Source organism: Amia ocellicauda, chromosome 10 (assembly GCF_036373705.1).
Source record: "Amia ocellicauda isolate fAmiCal2 chromosome 10, fAmiCal2.hap1, whole genome shotgun sequence".
NCBI classification, from domain to species: Eukaryota; Metazoa; Chordata; class Actinopteri; order Amiiformes; family Amiidae; genus Amia; species Amia ocellicauda.
In genome coordinates, this window is record NC_089859.1 from 13,766,574 (window position 1) to 13,779,015 (window position 12,442).

Genomic DNA, 12,442 nt, shown 5'->3' on the forward strand with positions numbered 1-12,442 from the left:
TGCCAGCCAGTTTGGCACATTGTTAGTATGATGACAATACCACCCAAAACAAAAACGATTAATGTTTAAGCTTTCACTCTATGCATGTGGTGTTGGCAATGATTTTAAATAATGTGAATAATACATATTGACTTAAGCCATTGTTAAGATGTATTAAGGGTCAAAAACCATAACGACTTTAGCAATATTTTGTTGACATGAATTTAAATGAACTTCAAATACAATCGGGTTCTTCAGTTTACTGCTACAAGACCGAATGAATGAAGAGAGAAATGAATCGGCTCTTTTGACCTCTTGGGTAAATCTGCTTCTCTAAAGCAAACAGCACATTTTCAGCCAAGCATTCAAAATCCTCCCTCTTACTGCTGAACAAAACCGATATTGATTTGTATTCATGTAGGCTTTTCTTTTGCAACGTGAAGAACGACATCATAAACAAGACAATGTATTGTGTGGAGTAGGAAATGTACTTTATTTTTGTCTTCTTCCTGAATTACTGGATGCAGCAATTTTGGAAAATGTTCCTGGTAAGACCGACGCCCACGGCAACATCACTCGATAAACTTTAGTCGCGGTCCTGGGCGGATCTGCGCTGCTCCACCAATGGGATCGGTGGATGTCTGCAGATCTGCGCAGAACTGCGGAAATATGCGCTGCAAGTTCGGGACCCGTGTGTGCGCTCGTTGAAAGGCGTGGTTTGCATGTGCATTTAAAGTTAGGTACATGCCAACAGGTGTCTTATATTGTACAGAAACAGCACCTGGCAAGACTCGGCCTACCAGAATGGGCAACTGGATTGTAAACCATGGCTTATCGGCTCTTATACTGGTAAGGTTTATTCTGTATTATGACTGATGACGACGATGCATACAGCTCTGGAAAGAATTAAGAGACCACTGCAATGTGTCTTAAATCAGCATCTCTACATGTATGGCAGCCATTCCATTCCATTCATATTTGTATTTGGAATTTGGCAGAAATGTTGTCAGTAGTTTATAGAATAAAACAAAAATGTTCATTTTACCCAAACGCATACCTGTAAATAGTAAAACCAGGGAAACTGATCATTTTGCAGTGGACTCAATTTTTCCAGAGGTGTACATATTATCTTTATCATTATGTATATATTTAGATTGCACCTTTAGGCTGCTTTTATCATTTTATCATTTTATATTTTAACGTATATGGTTAGCTTTTGAAATTACCATTCGACTTTATACTGGCGGTAATTTAGCAATTATCAACAGACGAGAGAGTAATAATTAACTCTTTAACTATTTAGACCAGTCCTGGAGGAATCCCTTAGGGGCTCTCGATTACTTCATTGAACCCTTCATTGAAGTCATAATTTCCTAAATCAGAGCCTTTTATTTTTTTAAACAGTATTGACTGTTTGTCACCTGGACTGTTTGTGATGCAATGTCTCTTGTTAAGTATAAAATTATATAAGGACATTATTATAAGGAGCCAACTTTGTATCAGTTACACAATTTACAAAGTCAAACGTAAGCAAATTATTAGTTCAGGGCTCAATTAAATAACTGAGAGCTCGGTTGGAACAAAAACCAGCAGAGTAGGGGGACCAGGATTGAGAACCACTGATTTAAACCATTATCTTAAAGAGCCCCCACATTATTTGAGGTTTTACACTCGGATACAGTGTAATTTCTTTATAAATGGTTGCTTTATCAATCATGCATTTTACTGTGACGCTTAAATTCATTATTCATTGGAAAGATTTAAAAAGCATGTGCTTTACAGTGTATTGTGCTTTGCTTGGGACTGCATGGTTCCTGGGCAAAGTGATTTTATAAAATATTTGTTTTTGTTTGTTGTTTATTCCAGGTTGTGTGGATGGCAATTAATATATTCCTGTTTTTATACTTCTACTTTTTGTACGACTTGGGAGATGAGTATATCTACACCCGCCATCTTATTGGGGTGAGTTTTGTCACTACAACGCACATGTTTCTATGTTATGACCCCAGGCAGGGCCACACGTTCTCACTGAGATTCAGCAACTCAAGTCATTGCCAACGCAGCTGTGACTCAATGAGGCAAAGAAAACTTTAGGATAGGCATAGCAGTGCTCTATATTGGCATCATTTAAGATCACCTTTTCAAGCTTACCGGGACCTGCTTACAAACAGAATTTTGCCAGGTGACAAGAAGCAACGCAGTCGATGATGAGCATCCAAAGCAGACCACAGCAATAGTTGGTTCTGCAGCAGTTGCTATTGTGGGAATGGCAGCAGTAGTCTGCCCTGTGTGATGCCAGTCTTTTGTGTTCTCAGTCTGCCTTGTCATGGGCACGCGCACCTGCTGCTGTCCTCAACTTTAACTGCCTGCTGATCCTGCTCCCAGTGTGCAGGAACTTGCTGTCTCTAGTCCGAGGATCCTTCATGGTGAGACAGAAGTTGGCCTGCTCCTCAAAAGCAACCCATTAATATCTATTTTCTTTAACTTACTTTTTTCCCTCACTGTATATATATAAAGTATTTGATCCCCTGCTGATTTTGTACGTTTGCCCATTGACAAAGAAATGATCAGTCTATAATTTTAATGGTAGGTGTATTTTAACAGTGAGAGACAGAATAACAACAAAAAAAATCCAGAAAAACGCATTTCAAAAAAGTTATAAATTGATTTGCATGTTAATGAGGGAAAAAAGTATTTGATCCCCTATCAATCAGCAAGATTTCTGGCTCCCAGGTGTCTTTTATACAGGTAACGAGCTGAGATTAGGAGCACTCTCTTAAAGGGAGTGCTCCTAATCTCAGCTCGTTACCTGTATAAAAGACACCTGTCCACAGAAGCAATCAATCAATCAGATTCCAAACTCTCCACCATGGCCAAGACCAAAGAGCTGTCCAAGGATGTCAGGGACAAGATTGTAGACCTACACAAGGCTGGAAAAGGCTACAAGACCATCGCCAAGCAGCTTGGTGAGAAGGTGACAACAGTTGGTGCGATTATTCGCAAATGGAAGAAACACAAAATAACTGTCAGTCTCCCTCGGTCTGGGGCTCCATGCAAGATCTCACCTCGTGGAGTTTCAATGATCATGAGAACGGTGAGGAATCAGCCCAGAACTACACGGGAGGATCTTGTTACTGATCTCAAGGCAGCTGGGACCACAGTCACAGAGAAAACAATTGGTAACACACTACGCCGTGAAGGACTGAAATCCTGCAGCGCCCGCAAGGTCCCCGTGCTCAAGAAAGCACATGTACAGGCCCGTCTGAAGTTTGCCAACATCTGAATGATTCAGAGGAGAACTAGGTAAAAGTGTTGTGGTCAGATGAGACCAAAATCAAGCTCTTTGGCATCAACTCAACTCGCCGTGTTTGGAGGAGGAGGAATGACCCCAAGAACACCATCCCCACCGTCAAACATGGAGGTGGAAACATTATGCTTTGGGGGTATTTTTCTGCTAAGGGGACAGGACAACTGCACCGCATCAAAGGGGCGATGGACGGGGCCATGTACTGTCAAATCTTGGGTGAGAACCTCCTTCCCTCAGCCAGGGCATTGAAAATGGGTCGTGGATGGGTATTCCAGCATGACAATGACCCAAAACACACAGCCAAGGCAACAAAGGAGTGGCTCAAGAAGAAGCATATTAAGGTCTTGGAGTGGCCTAGCCAGTCTCCAGACCTTAATCCCATAGAAAATCTGTGTGAGGGAGCTGAAGGTTCGAGTTGCCAAACGTCAGCCTCGAAACCTTAATGACTTGGAGAGGATCTGCAAAGAGGAGTGGGACAAAATCCCTCCTGAGATGTGTGCAAACCTGGTGGCCAACTACAAGAAACGTCTGACCTCTGTGATTGCCAACAAGGGTTTTGCCACCAAGTACTAAGTCTAAGGGGTCAGATACTTATTTCCCTCATTAACATGCAAATCAATGTATAACTTTTTTGAAATGCGTTTTTCTGGATTTTTTTGTTGTTATTCGGTCTCTCACTGTTAAAATATACCTACCATTAAAATTATAGACTGGTCATTTCTTTGTCAGTGGGCAAACGTACAAAATCAGCAGGGGATCAAATTGTTTTTTCCCTCACTGTGTATATATATATGAGAGAGAGAGAAAATATGCACACCCCAGGATCAGTTAGAGTTAGACTGGTTCCTGTAGCATTAACACCTTGAGAACAGTCTGGGCTAGTGTTAACAAGCGTGCCGCCAGTAATTCAGTTAATTGCAGACAGTCTTTTCCAGGAATACTATTTTGTACTTACACACTGTCCCCTCTGTGTCCAGTGTTGCAAGCGTTCTATGAGGAAACAGCTGGATAAAAACTTGACTTTCCACAAGCTGACGGCGTACATGATCGCACTGATGACAGGTGAGTTCCTCTGATCCCACCATCAATTTTTCTAAAGTTGGTAAAGGTCACACTGTGATATTAGGCCAGAACTCGGAGCCATGGGATTTGTTTTCTAGTGATTGGTTTATAGATTTACCTTTTCTTTTGTGTCCCCAGCACCTCTTTCCTCATCAGAGCCAGCTTACCATACAGTACATTCAGAAAGTATTCACAGCGCTTCACTTTTTCCACATTTTGTTATGTTACAGCCTTATTCCAAAATTGATTAATTAATTATTTTCCTCAAAATTCTGCAAACAATACCCCATAATGACAACGTGAAAGAAGTTTGTCTGAAATCTTAGCAAATTTATTAAGAATTAAAAAAAAAAAAAAAAAAAAAAAAGCACATGTATACAAGTATTCACAGCCTTTGCTCAATACTTTGTTGAAGCACCTTTGGCACCAATTACAGCCTCAAGTCTTTTTGAGTTTGATGCTACAAGCTTGGCACACCTATTTTTGGGCAGTTTCTCCCATTCTTCTTTGCAGGACCTCTCAAGCTCCATCAGGTTGGATGGGGAGCGTCGGTGCACAGCCATTTTCAGATCTCTCCAGAGATGTTCAATCGGGTTCAAGTCTGGGCTCTGGCTGTGCCACTCAAGGACATTCACAGAGTTGTCCTGTAGCCACTCCTTTGTTATCTTGGCTGTGTGCTTAGGGTCATTGTCCTGTTGGAAGATGAACCTTCGCCCCAGTCTGTGGTCCAGAGCGCTCTGGAGCAGGTTTTCATCAAGGATGTCTCTGTACATTGCTGCATTCATCTTTCCCTCGATCCGGACTACTCTCCCAGTTCCTGCCGCTGAAAAACATCCCCACAGCATGATGCTGCCACCACCATGCTTCACTGTAGGGATGGTGTTGGCCAGGTGATGAGCGGTGCCTGGGTTCCTCCAGACAAGAGTTCAATCTTTGTTCCATCAGACCAGAGAATTTTGTTTCTTATGGTCCGAGAGTCCTTCAGGTGCCTTTTGGCAAACTCCAGGCGAACCGTCATGTGCTTTTTACTGAGGAGTGGCTTCGGTCTGGCCACTCTACCATACAGGCCTGATTGGTGGAGTGCTGCAGAGATGGTTGTTCTTCTGGAAGGTTCTCCTCTCTCTCCACAGAGACACGCTGGGGCTCTGTCAGAGTGACCATCAGGTTCTTGGTCACCTCCCTGACTAAGGCCCTTCTTCCCGGATCGCTCAGTTTGGCCGGCAGCCAGCTCTAAGAAGAGTCCTAGTGGATCCGAACTTCTTGCATTTACGGATGATGGAGGCCACTATGCTCATTGGGACCTTCAATGCTGCAGAAATTTTTCTGTACCCTTCCCCAGATCTGTGCCTCAATACAATCCTGTCTCAGCGGTCTACAGACAACTCCTTGGACTTCATGGCTTGGTTTGTGCTCTAACATGCACTGTTAACTGTGGGACCTTATATAGACAGGTGTGTGCCTTTCCAAATCATGTCCAATCAACTGAATTTACCACAGGTGGACTCCAATCAAGTTGTAGAAACATCTCAAGGATGATCAGTGGAAACAGGATGCACCTGAGCTCAATTTTGAGTGTCATGGCAAAGGCTGTGAATACTTATGTACATGTGCTTTTTTTGTTTTTTATTTTTAATACATTTGCAAAGATTTCAAACAATCTTCTTTCACGGGGTATTGTTTGTAGAATTTTGAGGAAAATAATGAATTTATTCAATTTTGGAATAAGGCTGTAACATAACAAAATGTGGAAAAAGTGAAGCGCTGTGAATACTTTCCGGATGCACTGTATATGTATGTAATAGTTTGAATAGCATGAAGCAGTCTTGAACAACACCACAGAACAGTTTGGAAGTTCCCCTCATATAAAAGTAGGCTGTGAGATCTATTTGCAAAACATACCAACCAGCATAACAACTAGTTCTCCAGACAGTTTTGCCTCAGTGGCTTCAATTAACAATGAAATAGCACAGAGCCACGGGCAAACTCACACAATAACGGTTCCTGACGTTTTTTTGTGAAGCTGTACTTTCCAAAGCCCCAATAAGGAAATGTTCCAGTGAGAAACCATTCTTTCAGTTAAAAAACAATGGTTTCTTCACTGGAACATTTCCTCATTGACTGGCAAGCTGGTAACTGTGTGCTTCACCTTTGCTTTTGTAGACACACACAAACACACACACTATTGTTAACCATAAAGCAAGGCACTCATCTATCATCCACAGTATTTTAACATGGGATACCTTTTTTTTCTCTTTAAAATGCAAAAGAACAATAATCCAATGCCACATGGCTATTTTTAATTCCCAGGTAACTGTGACTGGACTACAAAACATAATTCTGAATTAATATTGTAAAGGAGTGCCTGTACTCATTTGCAGTGTAAAGGAAAGAAGGAAGTGAGTGACTGTAAAGACTCAGAATCTGCACTTCACAACCTTGACTCTCACCTGCCCCCTTCCTGCTTTCTGATTGGTGTAGCTGTCCACACCATTGCCCACCTGCTGAATGTGGAGTGGTTTAACAACAGCAGACAAGGATACTACGACATCCTCAGCACAGAGCTTTCTGAGCTAGGAGATGTGGCCAATGAAACTTTCCTTAATCCTGTTCGCTCCACGACTGCCGTGAGTCCCATTTATTAACCGATCCTCTTCTTACAGCTCCTTCAGGAATGCCCTTTTAATGATCTTTGTTTTTTAGAGAGACACTGTCTTTGCAATGGAATTGTCCTGAAATGTAAATGATTGTAGATTAAATAATTGAAAATGTGTATGTTAAAGGTTAAATAAAAGAACATTAACAAGATTAATTTATTTATTTATTATGGAAAGAGCAGCACAGCTCAGTGAGGCCCTTGGGGACTGGAGTGGGGGGTGGCATTGTGACAGGCCATGATTGGTTCCCTCTGTGTCCCAGACGCCTACCCTCGTGGTGTTCACCACCATCGCGGGTCTCACCGGGGTCGTCATCACCCTCTGCCTCATCCTCATGATCACCTCGTCCATGGAAGTCATCCGTCGCAGCTTTTACGAGGTCTTCTGGTACACCCACCACCTCTTCATCATCTTCTACGCAGGCCTGGTCTTTCACGGAGCGGGGTAAGCCTCTTGTTAAAGAATTTCCTCACCAGTTGAATGTAATTTGCGTAACATCTCAACCAACGGATGGTTTTTGCTAGTCACAGTGCTGACGCCACCTGCTCTTCTTCTCTCAGGCGTATAGTGCGGCACCAGACCGATGAGAGCATACTGGTGCACAATGTCACTTTCTGCAGGAACGAGCCGCTGTCCTGGGGCAAAATCTCAGAGTGTCCTATTCCACAGTTCGAAGGAGGGGAGCCTGGGGTAAATGTCAAATCGCATTCAATAAAGTTGTGGGGGGCAGTGTTATTTTTTCTGTGGAGAAAAGACTGTTGGTCATTGGACTATATTGTAATGTCAAACAAACTGAAAGTAGATTTAGAAAGAAACAAAGACAAAGTAAACAGGTTCGAAATGTCCATTGAGTGTTTTCTTTGTTTTGAGGTGTGTGACTGTCATTTCTCTCTGTGTTACAACCTCAGACATGGAAGTGGGTCATCGGCCCCATGATAATATACCTGTGCGAGCGTGTGCTGCGCTTCATTCGCTATCTGCAGGAAGTCAAGTACAGAAAGGTGAGAGGACATCTGGGAGTGAGCGGGAAACTGACACTAGCATACCTTTACTGGCATTATTTCCTTTGATTCTCCTTTTGTGACATCACTGGATAATCAAGATAGGAGGGGCACACCTGTTCCAATACGCCCTGGTATAATTACACAGGGTGAACTCTCTGTTGCAGTGTTCTTCAAATTCAGTACTGCTCCCCTGCATTTTTTCATAAAAACCTCTTTAAATCATTATGTGGAGGATAAAAGGGTCCAGCAGGTTTGATTAAGTGCAGAATTAGTTCAATTAGTTGAATTAGGTGGTTGCTCAGGTGGAATGGAAAGCAAAAGAACCTGTAGCTTTCAATGATTAAAATGGAAGAACACTGCTCATATCTACTGTTGGGGGTGCTTTTTGACAGTAGGCCACAGTTAGCCAACCCAGTGAGCAGTATAATTAATTAATTGTCTTTACTCCTTTGGCCTGGCTCTTCTCACAGATTGTCATCCACCCCTCCAATGTGCTGGAGCTGCAGCTGATGAAGTCAGGATTCCGGATGGAAGTGGGCCAGTATATCTTCCTCAACTGCCCGTCCATCTCCCAGCTGGAGTGGCACCCCTTCACCATGACCTCTGCCCCTGAGGAGGACTTCTTCAGTGTGCACATCCGCTCTGTGGGGGACTGGACACGGGAGCTCATCAGCAAGCTGGACCAGTTGCCGGAGGGGGCACAGGGACCCAAGTACGTTTCTTTAGAGAAAACCTATAAGAAGTGCCATTTTCTAATTGGGGTCTATGTCACTGGGCAACAGTTTCATTTCTAACGCTGCAATACTATATTTCTCAGACACTTGTTGATGTGAAATAATAAGTGGTAGGAACGGGATCCCTGTGATTGGCTGCAGTGTGACCTCTCTGCTGCCTCTCTCTCAGGATGGCTGTGGACGGCCCATTTGGCACGGCCAGTGAGGATGTGTTTGACTACGAAGTTAGCATGCTGGTTGGAGCTGGCATTGGGATCACACCCTTTGCTTCCATCCTCAAGTCCATCTGGTACAAATTCAAGGAGTCGAACCCAAAGCTACGAACAAGAAAGGTACTTTTCAGAAGCTGGGAAGATGTTCAGCCATTTTCTTGGCATTTTAGAGCATTCCCAATTACTTTGGTATTCCTTTCCAGAGTTGCCAAAAAGTTAGATTAATGAAAATTAAATCTCTTAATCAGAAAACAGGAAAAACCTGCTCAATGTTTTCAAGAAAGGCAGATCTATGTATGTAAAATTAAAATCATTACATAATTTGGGACATTGACATTTACCAATATATAGGATTGTAAAGCCAGTTTTTTGTTCATAGCAAAGAAGGTTCCAAGAAATGTTCATCATGATGAACTATTTGTCATTCCTCAGTGGTGTATGCAACAGATGGGGAATGGAGGAAAATGCTATAAATATTTTGATTACAAGTTTATTATTTGAACGGGATATGTCACTGTGTTTCTCATAATTTATTTGTATAAAGAGGATTACTGGAATATGAAAATTAAGGAAATGAAGATCCTTGTTCAGGAATTTATGTAACAAAAAACCTCCCTGAATTAAAATCTGCTCACTGTAACCTGTCTGCATTTCTTATTTTATTGCTTATTTCCTCCCTGGTTTGTTTGTATAGATCTATTTTTACTGGCTGTGCCGGGAGACGCATGCTTTTGAGTGGTTTGCTGATCTCCTACAAGATCTTGAGAAAGAGATGGAGGAGAGAGGGATGAAGGACTTCCTCACTTACAAGCTCTTTCTTACAGGCTGGGACCATAGCCATGTATGTACTACGTCTCAGACAAGATTTTAATCTCATACTTTACATTATGACATAACTTTCTAGTGGGCGTTTGTTATTTTGTTCCTGTTTTGATTTGTCTTGCACCACAGCACCTTCTTGTTTGAGTTTTTCTGTGGAAAGGTATTAGTCTGGGGCAGGTTCAGGAACTGAAAATTACACATGCTGTCTGTTTCATTGTGAAGAGGGCAGTATAACATATGTGTCATACTTGGTGAATTGGGAGAATTTATTTTGTCATACCTGATAAATGATCCTTTCATTGGGTAAAAACTTCACTGTATTGACTGAATTGTAATGGGTGATCAATGTTATGAAACAAAAGGACTCAAAAGATCATATTTTAATATCACTCCCTTTCCAATTTATTAGTGGGCTACAGTTTAAAGCAGGGGTTCCCAAAGTGCAGCCCAGGGGACAAATGTGGCCATCGAGGATGATTGGTGCGGCCCCTCAAAGCCAACCTTCAACCACCCCTTTTCTGAACTTTGACTATATTTTTAGACTTTTTGAAAAAACTCTGTTACAAATTGCACATGTAATTTGGGGGGGAAATAATAAAACAATAATTAAGGTTAATAAATGTTCCCTAACAGAAATGTATAGGAAATAAAAAGGTATGATTTGGGACATATTTTGTTTTCATCTGTGGTTCATTTTCTACTACCCCATCTATTGCAACCTCCGGAAATTGTCCCTCCATCACCAGACATTGGGAACCCCTGGTTTAAAGTGTACTCATATCCACAAAATAACTTAAGAAGAATCTTGTCTTGACTTCTGTGCAGGGTCTGTACAAGAGTTTAAAGCTGAATCTCATCAGTACACTTTGGAATTATAAGGAACTCTGAACTTAAACTTAAACTCTTGAGTGTCTTCGAAAAGTTAGGCAAAATATTTTTTCTAGTGGCCTTCAGCGTTTTCTCCACTCCTGTCCGCAGGCTGCTCACGTGATGGTTCATTTTGACAAAGACACCGATGTCATCACTGGACTGAAACAGAAGACTCAGTATGGAAGGCCGAACTGGGACAAGGAGTTTGAAGAGATACGCAAGGAAAACCCCACGTACGATTCTCAGTCACTTCTCTTCCTTCTTCATGAGCTCTTGACATTGAAATGGCTGGGTCTGATTACAGATCTTCAGTTTCGGTTTCAGCCTAAGTTTATCAGCAAAGGCGGTGACAGACTGATGTAGAACTCCTTTGTGAGGTGATCTCTGATGGTGATAAAAGATAAATAGCTGAAGCTTTTAATAAAGAAGAGAAGTACAAGTACAAGCAAACAAGTACAATTAAAAGTGACCTTTTCTATTCTTTCTTTTGTAGTCACTAACTTTGAAATACACAATTTGCATTTGATATTTTTAGTAACTATGCTAATCAACTAATCCTGTAATCTGTCCAATAATACTTAATTTTTTTTTAAATATAGAGAAAAGCAGTCATTTGCTATAGGTTTCAATTAACTGCTGTACAACTACCAGGTACGGGCAGGACTCTGTTTCACATGGCATGATTAATTAAACTTTCAGCCATGCAAAACACAGGGGCCTATCTATAGGATACAAATCAGAGGTTTTATACATTTCACCAAAGAAAAACAGAAAGCCACACCCATTGCTGCTCTTAAGAATTGAGATTCTCAGAGCTCACACATCAAGCTCTTATGGTGTATTTATTTTCATGTTTGGTACTTCCAGGTCTGTCGTTGGCGTGTTCTTGTGTGGCCCGGAAGCACTGGGAAAGACACTAGAGAAGAAATGTGTGAAGTACTCCGACGTTGATCCTCGAAAAGTCAAGTTTTACTTCAACAAGGAAAACTTCTAAGTGAAATTCCCAGACCAACCTTTGCACCCTGCACTGATGACAGCGACATCCTTCTCAGAGAGGGACCTCATGCTTCAGCTTCAACCTATAAACCTTTCTTTCGTGTGAAATCACATTAAGATGGTACACAAACCTTTCATCATCACAGCAGTGGTGTTGATTCAACACTCCGGTAAGCAGTGTTGAGGTGGAGACTACAGTAGATACACTACTGTAGTGAGCAGTTGTTTCAAAGCATATACATCTCATTATTGAGCAGTGTGCTGAGAAATGTAAAACAAAATTTGTAATTCTCTCCAATTGCTTCCTGAAAAATGTTACAGGACATTTTACTACCTAATGCTCAAGGATTACCACCTTCCCCCCACCCTGATCCTCCCTATGGACTAGATAATTAATGAGTCATGAGAGTTAATGAGTACAGATCAGTTTACTCACCTGTAAGAGTAATGTGGTGGAAACGTTTCAACTATTTCCTGATCAACAAAACCACCCAGTGAGAAACAACCGAGAAGGATCTAGAAAGACAACAGGTTTATATATAGATATATACACAGCTCTGGAAAAAATTGAGACCACTCCAAGTTCAGAAGTCAATGTTAAGTGGTCTCATTTATTTCCAGAGCTATATTTATATACTGTATCTATACATGTATATTTTTTACTTTCAGAGTTCAAATTATTCTATGTACTTATTGTGGTAAAAATAAAATCCAGGCTGTATGCATTTTGGGCTCCAGATTGTCATTAAAAAAAAGCAAAAATAACAAAGGCTTCACTACAGCCCCACAAAAACAATTCATG

The 12,442-nt window shown here is 41.4% G+C and overlaps 1 protein-coding gene across 1 annotated transcript; it reads left to right on the forward strand.

The window, feature by feature from the left end:
* The first annotated feature begins 746 nt into the window (after positions 1–746).
* nox1 (NADPH oxidase 1) lies at positions 747–12,365 on the forward strand. The gene is made up of 13 exons (XM_066715047.1): positions 747–828; positions 1,846–1,941; positions 2,295–2,405; positions 4,264–4,348; positions 6,827–6,972; positions 7,265–7,446; positions 7,563–7,692; positions 7,911–8,003; positions 8,477–8,718; positions 8,910–9,072; positions 9,647–9,793; positions 10,753–10,877; positions 11,512–12,365. The coding sequence occupies exons 1-13, from the start codon at positions 784–786 to the stop codon at positions 11,636–11,638; spliced, it is 1,692 nt and encodes a 563-aa protein (XP_066571144.1). The 5' UTR covers positions 747–783; the 3' UTR covers positions 11,639–12,365.
* Positions 12,366–12,442: the final 77 nt, after the last annotated feature.